Here is a 15,399-nt window from a genome sequence, read left to right as displayed (position 1 = left end):
AGAAGACCCACTAGCGGCTCAGAAATGAAGCAGTGGGTCTGGTGGGGTCTCTCTTAAAGTTGTTGAGGCAACGAGCAGTCGGAATGATTTTACAAAACAGCAGATTCCGTGGAACCAAGATATTGGTGTGGATTCACTATTCTGCTGCATAAAGAGAAGCTAGTTCCTGGGTAAGAACAGGGTCACTTCAGGGAAGTCATGTCATGAGGTTGACTTGGAAACCTCTGGTTGGTAGTTATTCTACCACTGACACCATCGGAACTTGAGAGTTCCTGGGAGAGTGAAGGCCGACATTGAGCTTTGACAGGTATTGAAAGCAAAATGTCTTGGTCATCCTGAGACCACTGGTATGTGCCGGTTCATTTCATGGAAGTTGTAGCTCACATTTCAAGCTGGAAGTATTGTAATAAATCAGTAACTCAGGTTCCGGTTCTTCTTCTTTTCCTTTCGGCTGCTCCCTTCAGGGGTCGCCACAGCGAATCAACCTCATCCATCTAAGCCTGTTCTCCGTATCCCCCTCTCTCACACCAACTTCATGTTTCACTATATCCATAAACCTTCTCTTTGGTCTTCCTCTAGACCTCCTGCCTGGCAGTTCCAACCCCAGCATCCTTCTACCAATATAGTCACTACCTGACCAAACAATCTCATTCTGGCCTCTCTGACCTTATCTCCAAAACATCCAACATGTTCCTCTGATCGACTCATTCCTGATCCCATCCATCTTCGTCACTCCCAAAGAGAACTTCAACATCTTCATCCTCCAGCTCTGCTTCCTGCCTTTTCCTTAGTCTCTAGACCATACAGCATGACGTATTGTACAAGGTGCCACTAGTAGGATTACAAGGATAACAAGACAGTTGAATTTAATTTGCTGGTGTTTGATGCATGCAATCTGCTGTATGAGATATTCCACTTTGAAGATTCAATGAGCGGCACTTGGGTTTGTGTGTAGCTCCTAAGCTTTGGAACAATCTTCCTCTCCCTCTGGGTTTGATGGAGTCTACTGACTCCTTCAAGAAACATCTTAAGACCAATTTATTCAGACAGTCTAGACTTCTTCTTAATTTACTTGGTGCTGCTGTGTTTGTCACTGTGTTGTCTTAGCCTTTTACATTTTTTAAATGTGTGTATTCTTCTGCAGAATCCATTTATTTTTACTACCAGTTTGATACTCATTTTGCAAGCAACAAAAGTTGCATGCTTCACGATAGATATATTCAACAAAGACTATGTTAAGGTTATTGGTTTGTTACAATATTAACAATGATTTTACAAGATCGTAAATAACATTATTAGAGGGTTTACACAAGACTTGTAGTCAAGACACTACCAAGACTGGAGAGTGTTGAGACAAAGCCAAGAACAGTGGGACGGAGAAAACACAAGACTAAAACTTTGTAAGATGAGACCAAAACCATAAATTCATAGTCCAGACCGGGGTCACAAGGCCAAGACCGATGACACTTACAAAACAACATACAGTAGAAAAAGACAGTGGGATACTTTTGTGATCCCTGTGGGCTACATTGGGCTCATGATTGGCGACACCTCCATTACAAAGTCGTTTTTGAAAGCAGTTTAAATATCTGGGTAGTTGGTACCTAACCCTATGTCCATACTCATAACCCCCTGTACATAATAAAGATGCTATAGGGATAGACAAGTAGGTCGCATCTCCTTATTTGGTACAACTGCCCGAGAAAAACTAAAGGTTTAACATGCAGGAGATTTATTTACAGGCTCTGCTGAGGAATATCAACACACCACAGGAACATGGTTTTGGCTAATCATGTTGCTAGATGACTAAAGTACTAATAAAATACTTCAGCGCTTGAACCACTCACCGCAGTTAAAAAAATGACCATGAGTGGATTCAATCAATTGGAATTAGAGCCGAGCAGGGTCCCAAGGTTTTTGTCTGGTTTCAAGAGGCGAGGCTGGAAAATTGAAAATTGACCCGGCCGACTTTATTTTGCGATAATGTGCTAAAGCATCATAAAGCGTGATGGAGATTCATCAGCGTGATCGACACAAGCAGCGATAATAAAGTGGCACAAAGGTTTTCAATTGGAAACCATAATACTCATTAGCGTAACATGGAACACCAGGAGAGGCATTAGCTGTGAGAGGGCATCTGAGCGGGAGGACATCACCAACATGGGGGGACGACCCACAGCATTTTGGGGGGAGAATTATTGAGTGGATAGTTGTGATTGAAAAAAAAGGTAAAATAACTCAAGGGTAACACACAACTATTCGACCAGAATATAACAATGATCCACTCAGACAAAGCTCATATCTTTGAAGAATATTCAAGTTTCAATTATATTTTAAGTATTTTACCCATTAACGTACATTCCATTGATGCATTTAGATGTGACAGGAAACAATCTGAGTAGATTATGATTAGACTCAACAAACGTAAAGGATTCTCCAATCTCTGTGTAGACCTTAAATCATACGGTGTGTTGTGCAACCGAGTTTCAGAGCGATACCTGATGAACATTGAGCTCAAAGTTATCAGTTATACATTTGAATGGTATCTAACAATCATAGGGCAAACATATTACACGTATAATTAAAATAAATAAATAAAACAATGTGAGTGGCAATTCTAGGCTCTTAATAAAATAGATTTTTCTTGTTATTAAATATTTTTAAAAACATTTACTTGGATATATTTAATTAAGCCCATAACCCATTTATTTATGTATTGTATTTTCAGAGCATTTATTGCAATAAAAAACATGAAGACAATTTAAGTCACAGTATATCGCTCAGTCTTTACCCATTTATGCAGTGACCTCCAAAGTGTTGAAATGAAAAGTTAAAAAAAAAAAAAATTCACAAAGTGAGTGAACAGAAAGGTTCAGATTTTATTTTTTTTTACAATTCAAAAGTCATCATCTGAACAACATACAAAACCCTTTTGTTTAACTATTTTCTCGTGAAGTGCTTTAAAACGAACACTGGAATCAAGGATGTCAAAAACGGAGAAGAAGTGTCAGGTACGGTGTTAAAATCATCAGTGGATCATTCACACTGTAATTTCAAACGTGCTCCTTCTCTGTCACTTCAGCAGGAAAACAAACAGTCTGTGCTGCTCCTCTGCCTGACTCGGCTACAGTAAACACTCTTCAGCTAAAACTGGGGATTCTGTTACGTGGAGAGTTCTTTGCTGAAGCTGTCGTTCATGTGGCTTTGTACAGATGTGGGGGACCACCTGCGTGTTGAGAGGGTGGGCTCCGGGCCAGTGTGACCTCATCAGGCGTGCGCTGCGAGCCTCTCAATGATCCTCCTGTAGTCTTCCACCACCAGCTGGTAGCTCTTCTCCAGCTCCTCCTGCTGCACCTGTTTGTCCATCTGACCCATGTGTGACACCAGCTCCTCCGGCCGCAAACACTTCCTCATCTTGGCCAGTTCCCGCTGGTTCTTCTGCATGTTTGAAACATCAACATTTCAGTCTTCGTGCACCAAAGGTCTCCTGTTAAAACTACTTGAATCCCAAAAGATAAAACAACCCAAGAGATCTATAGTAGAAGTGGTCGGCAAATAACTCTATGACTTACCAATAGTCTTTATGACACTGATCCGGACATATTCTAACGGTGCTGAGCAGTTAAAACCTAAGTAATTGTGCCCTTTTATTGATTGATTGATTGATTTATTCTCACTTAACTCTATCTGTAGCAGTAAAGAGTTTTGATACATTCTATTATTCATTATTTAATTTGGCCTTGTGAACTGACTTGTGAACCTTACCTGCTGTTTCTACTTCCTAAAACAAGCATGATACAATAATCTAAATCACAATTTTGCTAACCCTTCACATGACAAATGTCTTGAAAGAGACGACTCATGTCACTTGGGCAAAAAAAGTTAACAGTGAGAGGTGAGCTCGGAGCTAGGAAAAGTGAATGACACAAGGATCAGCACACGAGTCGACAGTCACTTAAATGGAGGGGAATATATACACACAGATGAATAAATGAAGCAGTCAGCACAAAGAACAAAACTATGAATGGCAGAAGCTTCTTCGAAAAGTGCTCTGAACACATTTTCCTGAAAATTATTCCTCCCAAAGAAATGCAAATCCTGACTAATGACATGCGGCTGAATGGAAGAAAGCTCGCGCAGTTGTCCTGCCAGACGCCTGGTGCGTTCCATTGTGCTTGGAACAATGCGCCGCTGGTAATCTATCACTTTTCACAAGACTCAAAATACATTTTTGTGCAACTTTTATGAGGTAGCACAATAATAAGGTGACACGGCTGCATTAATATGCGTGTTAAAGGCACCGCTTAGTGTGTTATGTGACTTTAAATAAGCCTGTAACAAACATGTATGTGGAGTCTTACCCTGTAAGGTATGAACAGCCTCTTCTTCACCACCAAACAGTATTGTTTTGCCTTCTCTTCATCGCTCATGTCTGTGGCTCTGAGACGCAGGATTTCATAGACTCGTCGCGTGTGTTTCTGTCAAAAAAAGTGATCATTCATTGGTTAGGTTTTCTAAAAATAAAATCCCATCATTCTCTTAGGTTTATTTAAAATATACTTTTCAAAGTATATAAAACACAACTGTATCCATTTTGAATGATCTGAAACCGTTTAACAAGGTAAAGAGTTTAGAGTACGACAGTATTATTGAAGGATTACAAGGAATATGGAACTTTGCTCTGACACAATTCATTTGTTTAAATTTATCTCTGCACCACAACCCAATGTGTCTTGAGAGGGCTTTATTATAATTTTGAAAATATGATTCCTTCGATTTATTCAATTCTATTGAACTTATTAAGCTGCAGTTATCGGATATGCTAACCCACACTTATCTTATGTGTCTTTCAATTTGATTTTTCCTAATTGTAGAGACACTGTCATCATACACAACAAACCTTGTTGATTTTCAGTTTTTCTTGGGCATCCTTTATCATGTCTGCTGACAAGCCGAGACACAGCTTGTCTTCGGTGAAGGACGGCAGGCCTTGACACAGTTTTGCCAGAACATAGTCCCTGAGCTTTATATAGCTCTCAGACGGGTCTTCAGCTGGATGAAAAAAAAAGAAGAGGAAAAATAAATCAATGAATACATACAAATTCACAATGAATGCACACAAAAGATAATTGAACATTACAAATTGGAAATAAGTGACAACAAGGAAGCACAACTTCTGAGAACTGAAAACAATGAAACATTTTTTGCAAGAAAAATATGAACCAAACTTGCTCTAATTCCTATGTATGTATCAGGGCGACTTTGAAACCCTCAACTTCTCCAAGACACAAACATAGCTGATGATGTGAAAAGCTACTCACCCGTGATGTCTTGTACTTTGGGGAGGCCGCAATAAAATCGATGGATCGCCTCCAGAAGCTGAGCGCCATGACCTTCTCCTTGGTAGGGAGGCAGAACCAACATTTGACTGTGGAAGAAGAACACTTTAAATCAAGAAATATTCAAGGACATTTTTCAAAGTTCCTCATCATTAAGTTAGGATTTTATCAAATTAGCACCAACTCCATAATTGTTTTTACCTTATTTTGGTTTTATATCCAAAGGCTTAAATAGTTTTAAAATGGATTTTGTAAAATATATATATATACTGTATATATATATATATATATATATATATATATATATATTCGTCTTTAAACCTTTTAGAATTGAAAGAGGATTGTTTTGTCTCCAACTCTATTCGCAACACTGTTTGAATTGTGCATTTAAACGTACATCCTCTTAACCCAATCCAGTCTAGAAAAGACCAGAACTATCTTTGCTAATCAATTTGCTTCAGAAATCAACACCACCATGATGAGATCACTGAGAGGGAGTGAGACAAAGAGTCATGTTGAAACAGATTTGAAGATGGTGTGAGAGTTATTACAGAGTCTGAAAGTTATTTAATTTGTTCAGTGTTGTTTCAAAGAAATATTAGTTCGTTCCAGTTTGCATACTTTTAGGCATCACAGCAGAAAAAAAAACACCTGGACACTGACTTGTGAACTGGCAACAAATGGAATTGAGTTTGTTATTGTTAATGTGTCAAAAAGTGAATCTGTTGAATGACTTCCAGATAATAATAAAGGAAATAACAGCATTTTTTAAATTTAGTTTAACCCATTTTAGAGTTAATTTAACCAGGGATTAATTTAAACTTTGCAAACCAGTTTGTTTCATTCACAAAAACTCACACTGGTTGCTGCTGTGAAATAAATTAAATCATTTAGACTCCACAAAGTTCTTTTCAGCTACAAATTACACTTGGTGAAGCTAATTTAGCTTGAACGCTCTGCTGCACAAGTGAGTAATTTGGGTTCTGTGGAAAGACGATAAAGAAATATATAATGCCCCTTTTTTTGGGTGAGAAAGGGAAAGCACGTGCGGCCCTGGCAATTACCTCACACGTGGTCGGGTTTTGTCCGGGTACACGTAGTAATTATACACCGTCATGTAGCCGACCGACGCGTAGAGAGTCTCCCCGTCTTTATTGTACTTTTCAAACCTGCAGATGAAACAGAGTCAAACGGGTCAATTACAGGCACACTCCCATGCAGTGTCCGAGAGAGCGGTTCTGTTCTCTCTCCCCCTCATCCCTCTGCATGTAAGAGCAGCCAGGCCTGATGGGTACACCTGCTGCAACCTGAATACATTATGCACTTAATTGGAGTACTGCAACTTAGAGCAGGAGAAGGGTTTATAGGAGGGACTGAGCTCCTCCAAAATCACTTCAGTCTATTTTCCCCATTGTCTGCGTTAATAGGTGCCAAGGTAAAGAAAACACTGGCAGAGGCTCTTTCTACTGCGAAGACATTGTTCCGTTTCAAAAGACAACAGTGTTCATTCAGCTCTTGGCTTGAAAAAAAAATCCTAAAAAAGGGCTTCTGCCAAAAAGGACGCACTTGCCTGATCAACAATTCTTCAGAGGGGGAAACATAATCAAACTGCTCTAGTAATTGGTCACAAGCGCCTCAAAGGAGGGCTTTGTTTTTCAATGACACACAAAAAGGCTTAGGGTTTTTGGGGGGGTCTGGAGGGAGTCCGTGTCAATTAAAGAGGGCACCCACACAAGAAAGAAGTCCCAACGATCGTCGTCGACGTCGATGAAGCTGGCCGTCTCTATGTACCACATGAGGAACGTCTGCAGGCGCTCGTGGTACTCACGGAATCCAGGGCAGTTCAGGTCGGCCTGTGACACACACACAACACAAACTTGCTGTGAGAGGACAAACTTTGAAATTACCACACAACAGACGCCGTGGTTACCTTATGAATCTGGTATGTGACTTCGCCCGCCTCCTCGTTGTGGACCGTGTACGAGTGAAGCAGGGGGCCGAAGGGTCTGAAATTGGCCTCCTTATCGAGGAGCGAGATGAAGTCATCCGTGTTGCAGGTGAACCCAGCAGGGACGATGGCCCGGATCTTTCCATCAATATCATCCGGCTGAATAATACAATAGAAGTGAGAGAAGAGCAGTGACTGAGGTGTTCCTTCGACATGTGATCAATGACTGAACCCACATGGACGAGAATATAATTGACTGATGTGGATCAATGGTGACAGATTTACAGCGAAAAGAGCGGCACGACGGTAGATACCATTGATTTTGCAAAGGTCTCAAGAAAAGGCTGGGTTTCATCCGATATTTCTGGTTTCCTCCTACAGCCAAACCAATAAATTGAAGGGCCGGGGCCAAAGTCAGCCCACAAAATAATTATTTAATTCCTAAAAGAATGCTCGTATATGACCCAGGAGGACCACCACTATCTTTTGTCTTTTGACGGGAAGCTTTTTAGCCAGACAATCAGTTCTGGAATCTCCCATGTTATCCTGTGCAAAACTTCTTACCATTACCTCAGCTAAGAATATTGGGATACTAATAAAAGGCCAAACAACAAAGCCCCATTACAAAGTATAGCCGGTTTCTCAGTTCTAGTAAAGCAAAACCATTTATAGACTTTGTGGTTGGATCAAACCAATGTATCCATCATGTCCAAGTTTTTGCCGCAGATCACAATGACCGAATGCAGTCTTTTCTTTGGTCGTGAGAGCACTAGAGCACCATCTACAGGCCTGATGGGTGGTAATTTCCCCCCCCCTAGATATTTCATCTGGACCCTTGCAATAGCTACTACTTCATGGTACGTTCCTTTTTTAAATTGGCAGTCAAAAAAGATGTGTCTGAATGGGATCAAATGCACCTTTCAATAGTACTCAGTTTTTACTATATGGCCTCAGAATTCCTTGCAGACCAGCTACGATAGATTGGCTGAGGATTTAGCCCCTGGTCATGGGTTTGACAGACGTTTTAGTCCAAAATATTAATTACAGTGGATTAGTTTTGTTTATTTCTTTTTAAATATAGATATTGTTGTATTTGAGAGATTAGGGATCCAAGATGGTTATAAAACTCCCCGAACATGTATGTTAACTTAAATACACGTTTGTTTTGCATGTGAACACTTCCGTTCAACGTTATTGGGTACAATTACAAACCCAGATTGAGTAACCGACAGAATCAAATGGAGCATAAAGCGGTTTTGTTTGTGTGAATAGAAAACCATTAGGCAATTAAAACTGTCGCCTGAGCAGGGTTCTTAGGCACCCCCTACCCCCTCCCAGCTCAACAGGCCTCTTAAATCACTACATTTACTACTTATGTCAAACCATGAATATGTGATGAAGTTGTCGCATTTGGACTTCTCGCTGGGAAAAAAAAAATCTTATGAATTGATCTCAACTTAACAAACCTCTGTGATGCACAATGGAGGCCTCGGCTCTAATCCTGCCAAGTGACCCAATCCAATGAATATGCCCCCGCATTTTCAAAGAGCCAGCCAGACAAAGGGGAACAAGCCTTGGACCTTTTTACTCGCTGCAACGTGTGGCGAGTTCAGCTGTGATGTTTGCATTGTATCCATTTCCACAAGGATTGACATGAGAACACTTACTAAGCAGCTCTTTCACACTGCTTCACTGTGGGATGGGCATTATTTCGGCACAGAGACCCTTGCTGCTCTGCATTCAAAACCCAGAAATGAAGAAGGCCCGAGCAAAATGAACGACAAAATGCTGCTAATTCTCTCCATTCAGACATCAGCTAATATCTAACTGGAGGTAATGCACCTGCAGCTGAATACCTCTTGAGCATTGTAATTGTTCAGCCACATTTCTAAGGAATAAGAAGCGCACTTAGGAGGCCATGGACAAACACCACTCTTTGTGACGTCCACTCTCCTACACACTAGACAGTAAATTGCACAGCCTTCCAGAATAGAAGACTCAGTTTGAGATGAATGAAACACAACAATGCACCTTTAGATTATTTTGTTAATGCCTTTGATTTCCAACAAAAAGCACAAAGGGGCTACAAATTACCTAATTTGTCCTGTCGGTATTATTTAATCTCTTCGGTCAATCTGCTCCAAAAAAAAAAAGAAGACACAATCCAGATGCTCAACTTTCATCTCCAGTGCTTAATAAATAACCTGCTTTTAGATGCATTAATTACATTGTCAGAGTATGAAAAGTCCAGTTGCCTGGTTTACTTGGTCGTGGCAGCTGTAAACGCAACCGTCCCTCACTTCACACCAGCTGCACGGACGCCGCCGGTCCCTGTGCACTCAGAGACAAACACCCTTCAGATGCTGCCTGATCTTTGCTGCTCTCCAGACCGTCACCAGCTGCACTCGAAAACCCCTCGTATGCCCACCGCCAGGGTCAACGCTCCTCAGTCAATGATGACACAGACATCTATCAGTTGCACGACCTGGTTAAAGTTGGGGGAGTTCAGAACTAAAAAGATCACGTGCGTGTATATAAATAAATGCAAGAAGTTGAGATAAAAAAAAAAAAATCACCCTTTCATCCTTTGTTATTAGCTATTGGGTCAAGGAGGCCAAAGTGAAGAGGTCCAAAGCTCCATCTCCATAGTTACATCTTCTGAGAAAATGCTTAAGGTGTTGCCTAGACAACTACAGCTTGGCTCATCCAGGTACCATGCCTGGAACACCTTTGACGGGACGCCCAATGGTAGGACCTTCAATGACACATTTGTTGCATCCTTATTATTGTAACATAGACCTTATGGTCCATTTCCACTTTTGATGTGGTTCTTCTAGTCAACCTTTCCTCCCTGACTTCCAACTGTCTTTCTTGACCAATTTGGTCCATTTTCTAAAGATTCATGAGTATTCTAGAACTTTGTGTTAATTGCAAAAAATCCTACCTCAGTAACAATTAGTAAGTTAACTGTTGTTGAACATTTACAGCTCAAAAATCACTCAATCAACTTAGACACACATGTGTGTGACTATGTACTGTGCCAACGTATTCATCCCTGAAATATCTACATTTAAGTTCCCTGAAGACAAAATATCTAAAGGAAGATGGACAAAGCAAGATCAGTGGACAAGAGCCAACAAGGTAATCTTTGTTATGAAACATTTCGACACCAATTGTTTTGAAGATGACACGAAAATGCAGCAGAAAACTCTGCTTTAAAGACACTAATGTCGCATACAAGATTTGGAAATTTCCTCTCACTTAGGGATGCGTGCACTTGATGTGTATTAAAACAAATCTAAATGTCTCATCACCCCCTGAGTATGTCTTTAACATTCCATAACCATCACCGACTACAATGGGAAAAAAATATTTTGAAGACGTTGTGGGACATTACTGCCTCAGAATAGAGTCAAAGTAACCCCCAGTTCAGCTGCAAATATCTCAGACCATCATCCCATTTTGTTTCATCACCCTCAACTCATATTAAGTACAGATAAAAATGTTTATTTATCTGTACTTTGTCTATTTTTACAGTGGAAGTCAATGATATGGTAATTCTGTCAGAAAAGAAGGACGGCGGAAAACATATTTTAAAATTCCAAGATTTCAATTGCAATGTATATCTTGATAACAACAAACAAACCAAAATATTATATTGAACCAATAAATTATCCAAAAAGTAGGTAAAAAAAAAATACGTACTGAAACTTTTACACATGCTTTTTTTCAAAACCTACTCCTTGGACCTGGTGCATGAGTGACCCCACTTAGAGTAGAATGCAACAACAAAGAGGCTACTTGAATTTTTTTCTGGCATTTACAGCAAAGAAATGAGAATTGCTTTCTCTAACCAAATGTGAACGTGCTTGTAGGAAAGTTCTTCTCAAAATATTAACAAAAATGTAAACTTACATTTACAATTAACAATAAAGTGCATTAACAGTCTCAAACAACCTGGAGCAACATGCATCCATCAGTGTTTAATTATTTTTAAAAAAATTGTGCACCATTTTTCTGGGTTTGGGTGCATGACCATTTTTAGTGTGAAATAAATGCAAATCTTAGTACACGAGACCCTGAACTCGTGTGCAGTGGGGAATACGATTATGACACTACAGGATATAATTGAGCTCATTGTTCATGCACACGCTTGTAAGTTACTCTTAAAGAAAATGTATCCAAATACAACGAAATATGCTACTTTCTTGCCAGCAATATCTGAATACTTATTTATGCAAGTCAGCCTTTTTCTATAAAAAATGATTAAATCCACACATCCTTCCATCATGACTGATTATCAGTCAATTCTGTGCAAGTCATCCGAGTAAAGGATGTGCTTAAGTCGAGCAAATCTAATGAAGGTAGATCTATTGGACTCATTTTAAAAGTAGCTTGCGAACCGAAAAAGAGTGGGAACCCCTGGCATACAGCGTTGAGTACTTTACAACAAATTAAAAAAAATACAACTATTGTTCACACCTTTTACAAATAGTTAATGCATGAAGGTGCAAATGAGAAGAAACATTGATCGCAGTACACTTACCTCTACACAGTCAAATGCTTCGGTGACTTTTGAGGAATATTTCACTTTGAAGAGCGTGCTGAGGTTCCCGGCCGTGTAATACAGTTGTACCTGAAGACCTTTGTATCCAAATGCCACCTCGCTGTAAGACAGTTGATTTGATGCGTTGAGGTTCAGGCAGGATATTTAACTTGCAGATTTGTTGCAACAAGCAGCTGTTTGACGTGGAGCAGAATCTTTTAACGACTCAGGACAGTAAGACACATCTGATTACTTCCTGTGAGATCAACACCTGCGTCGGGTGATGGAGCTGAATGTTCCTCTGGGACGCCTTTGTTTGTTCCCCACAAGTTCACAAGCAGTTGATGCCAAAATAGATTTCATCATTATGCAACTGTGATTGAGCCTCACTGGCAATTAAGTGTGCTGCAATAATTAATGGGCCCATTACTGTTTTCTCTGATTGCCCAAATGCAAGAATAACCAATCGTAGTTTTGACTAATTTGGAGCTGCAATTATGATGTTACGGCATGCTATGCTGACAGAGACACAGGTGTGGCAGTTGGTAATCTAGTCCTGATCTACCTGCCTATACATGGTTACCATAACAACTGGTGTGAAGCAAAACTATAACTGGGTGACGGACAGTTTTCTGCCACCGTCATCGTTTTGTTTAAATGAAGAACAAAATGTATCATTGCATCCGACAGCACAGTAACATAATATATATATTTAAAAAAATTGGGCTGAAAACGAATAGTCAACCTTTGAAAATAGTCAACAATAAATAAAATTGTCGCCTATTGTCAATAGCGCCTGTGCTGAGCTGCAGTGTATGCAAATACATTCAGCAACTACAAACTTCAAAACTTTGAAAAAAAAGCTTTAGGCAGACTTTGTGCAAGATAGACATGCTGCCATAATACTCAAACATTTAAAAAAACAAAAAAACATGTCGGACTGTTACGAAAACGCCACAAACCTTGGCTTGAATGTACGTTTTCGAACTGTATTTTGGCTTTACCTTTATGCCTGACACAAGTATTTTAAATAAAACTTCATTTTCTCCAAAATACAGTCACACATAGTTTTTCATTGTTACATAATTTAGTTTGAATCCCCTTTGCACAGATCTTTCCATTCTTCTTCACTTCATCGAAACAACTCCCAATTGTAGCCTAAAGCTGCCAGCTGCAAGGTGTCCCCAAGTTATAATAGATTTTACCCATTTTTTTTTTAATGCCCAATGAGACATCCAATTTCTGTAAATAAATACAAAACATAAATACAATTTGTATTTTTACATAATCCATAATAATTGTTTTTGTCTTTTAAGTTTAATATAGATATACGTTTAAATTGTGCTGGTATGCTGTGATTAAGTACCTCGGTGTGTGGCTGGACAGTAAACTGGTCTTGCAAAACAGACCATGTGTATAAGAAAGTCCAGAGTAGACTGTACTTTCTGAGGAGGCTCAGATCATTTAACATCTGCAGGAAACTCCTCTTCAAGTTCTATCAGTCTGTAGTGGCCAGTGTCCTGTTCTATGCTGTGGTGTGTTGGGGTGGGAATGTGTCCAAGAGGAGTGTCAACAGGTTGGACAAGTTGATCAGAAAGGCTGGTTCTGTGGTTGGCATGAAGCTGGACTCACTGGTGACAGTTGCTGAGAGGAGATCATTGGACAAACTACTGTCCATCATGGAGGATGACAGTCATTCTCTGAACACTGTCAACAGTGAGCAGAGAAGCAGATGGAGCACAAATGCTCCTCCCCAGATGCAACACTAATGGACTCAGGGACTTTTAAACCTTGTGCTATTAGATTGTATAATTTTGAGTTTGGGGGCAGGAGTGGAGTGAAAAGATGATATTGCATGTTAATATTTGTATCATTTCTTAATAAAGCTAATCCATCCATCCACCCACCCACAAGTACAACAATATAAAAAAAAAAAATCAAAGGCTATGACATACAAATGGCATATCTGTTTTGTGTCAACGCCAACTGCTACACTAGTTTGCATTAAAAACATTTATGTTCAGTGTAGTTTTAAATACTAAAATAAACATTTTAAACTCACTCATCTCCAAAGATCTGGTGGCTGTACTCTGGATGAAAGGTCGTTGCATCATCTTCAATATCATCTGGAAAGCGCACTGACACAAAACAAGAGCAACTTTAAGCAAAAGAGTTCAATATAAATATCCATCAAACAACATACTTAGCTTCAAGCAGATCGCTTCATTGGTGTCACACTTGTACTCTGCAAGTTTCTTCTCCATATTGTTGAGAGCTGAAGAGAAAAGGGAAGTATTCCTATTATGATTAGTGTGTTTTTTTTTATCTGAATACTCGTCACCATCCATCTTTCTAAATGCTATTCATCGACTTTGTTGTTCATATTGATTCTGTGCAGCAACGAGCAGCCGTTATACTGTCAGATGTTTGTAAAGTAAACACACATTTATCAAGTTCCTCTACACCCTGGTGACGACACATGTCTAAAACACATGCTCAAGTCTTAAATCGCGTACAAGGACAAATACATTTAACCTGCCAAACGTCGATAAACGGGGTATTTGAAAACGTCACATAGTATGATAGCCTGATGCTAAAGTTAACAGACAGGGCCCTGCTACTGCACGTCCACGGTTATCTTAGCTTAGCATGCTCGAGCATGAAAGCACGTGTAAACACAACTGAAACGAGCCATGTTGCATTATTAATATACACATTTGGTTGAAGACTTTAAGGATTAATAAGTCACTTACCCGCCATTTCTCCACGCGCCTGTGTTGTTGTCCCGAAAGACCCGCGGAATTACGAGGACTTCCGGATTGACGTATTTCCTTTCCAACGGGAAGTAAGCAATTTCTAAAATAAATTGATTTAAACTTATAAATAAAAATAATTAAAATGTAAGTAACTCGTTTTCATTTACAATATGAAATGATAAGTAAACAAAAATAATAATTTATTAAAATCAGGATTTATGCCCACACTGCAGTTGAAAAAACAACTCACAAACTCTAGCATATGGTTTATTATTATTATTATTTTAAAGATGCCTGTTAAGCTGAACATTATCATCATGTAACACATAATAGATAGAAACTGTCTTATCAATCAATAATCAACCAAAAAAAAAAAGAAGAAAAAAATATATATATTTGGTATAAAACTATTGACAATTTAGCTTCGCTTTTATTGTTGTTTTTTTACACAGGTGTTTAAATTGAGTGTGACTCTTCTGGTACGTTTTGGTAAAGACGGAATCCTCTGCTCAATGAAAACTACTTTTGGGTCAAAATACAAGGCATGGGTGGACAATTAAATTTCCTCTGGGGCCATTATTTACTGGGGGCTGTCAAGTCAAAAATTCAATATCAGACTCAGAATCAGAAATCCTTTTTTTCAGTGTTGTAAACTAAACTTAGGATTTTTTTGTGAAGCAAGTACAGAATAGAACAATGAAATAAGATAAGACACAAAATAAAAAATATAAAAACAGAACCAAGCACGAAAGCAGCCATTCTGTGGCGCCTAATAGAATAAAAAAAAAAAATGAAGTAAACAAATAGGTT

General features: G+C 39.2%; 1 protein-coding gene across 1 annotated transcript; it reads right to left on the bottom strand.

The window, feature by feature from the left end:
• Window positions 1-2,859: 2,859 nt before the first annotated feature.
• Window positions 2,860-14,653, bottom strand: hat1 (histone acetyltransferase 1). Its single transcript, XM_087804416.1, has 11 exons — window positions 14,587-14,653; window positions 14,037-14,108; window positions 13,896-13,971; window positions 11,834-11,954; window positions 7,270-7,446; window positions 7,071-7,192; window positions 6,404-6,508; window positions 5,322-5,428; window positions 4,901-5,052; window positions 4,362-4,478; window positions 2,860-3,438 (listed from the first exon to the last, which is right to left on the bottom strand). Exons 1-11 carry the CDS (start codon window positions 14,591-14,593, stop codon window positions 3,268-3,270), a joined length of 1,227 nt encoding a protein of 408 aa, XP_087660542.1. The 5' UTR covers window positions 14,594-14,653; the 3' UTR covers window positions 2,860-3,267.
• Window positions 14,654-15,399: the final 746 nt, after the last annotated feature.

Source organism: Callionymus lyra, chromosome 12 (genome assembly GCF_982586985.1).
Source record: "Callionymus lyra chromosome 12, fCalLyr1.hap1.1, whole genome shotgun sequence".
Lineage (NCBI taxonomy): Eukaryota > Metazoa > Chordata > Actinopteri > Syngnathiformes > Callionymidae > Callionymus > Callionymus lyra.
Note: the sequence above shows the minus strand (reverse complement) of the source record. Positions and strands in the feature narration are given on the sequence as shown.

Excerpts from the sequence above, each read along its gene's own strand:
- hat1 (XM_087804416.1), bottom strand. Across the intron at positions 11,955-13,895 it reads CACCAGATCTTTGGAGATGA|CGAGGTGGCATTTGGATACA; the intron begins GTGAGTTTAAAA and ends ACTGTCTTACAG. Across the intron at positions 6,509-7,070 it reads CGTTGGGACTTCTTTCTTGT|GTTTGAAAAGTACAATAAAG; the intron begins GTGGGTGCCCTC and ends TTTCATCTGCAG.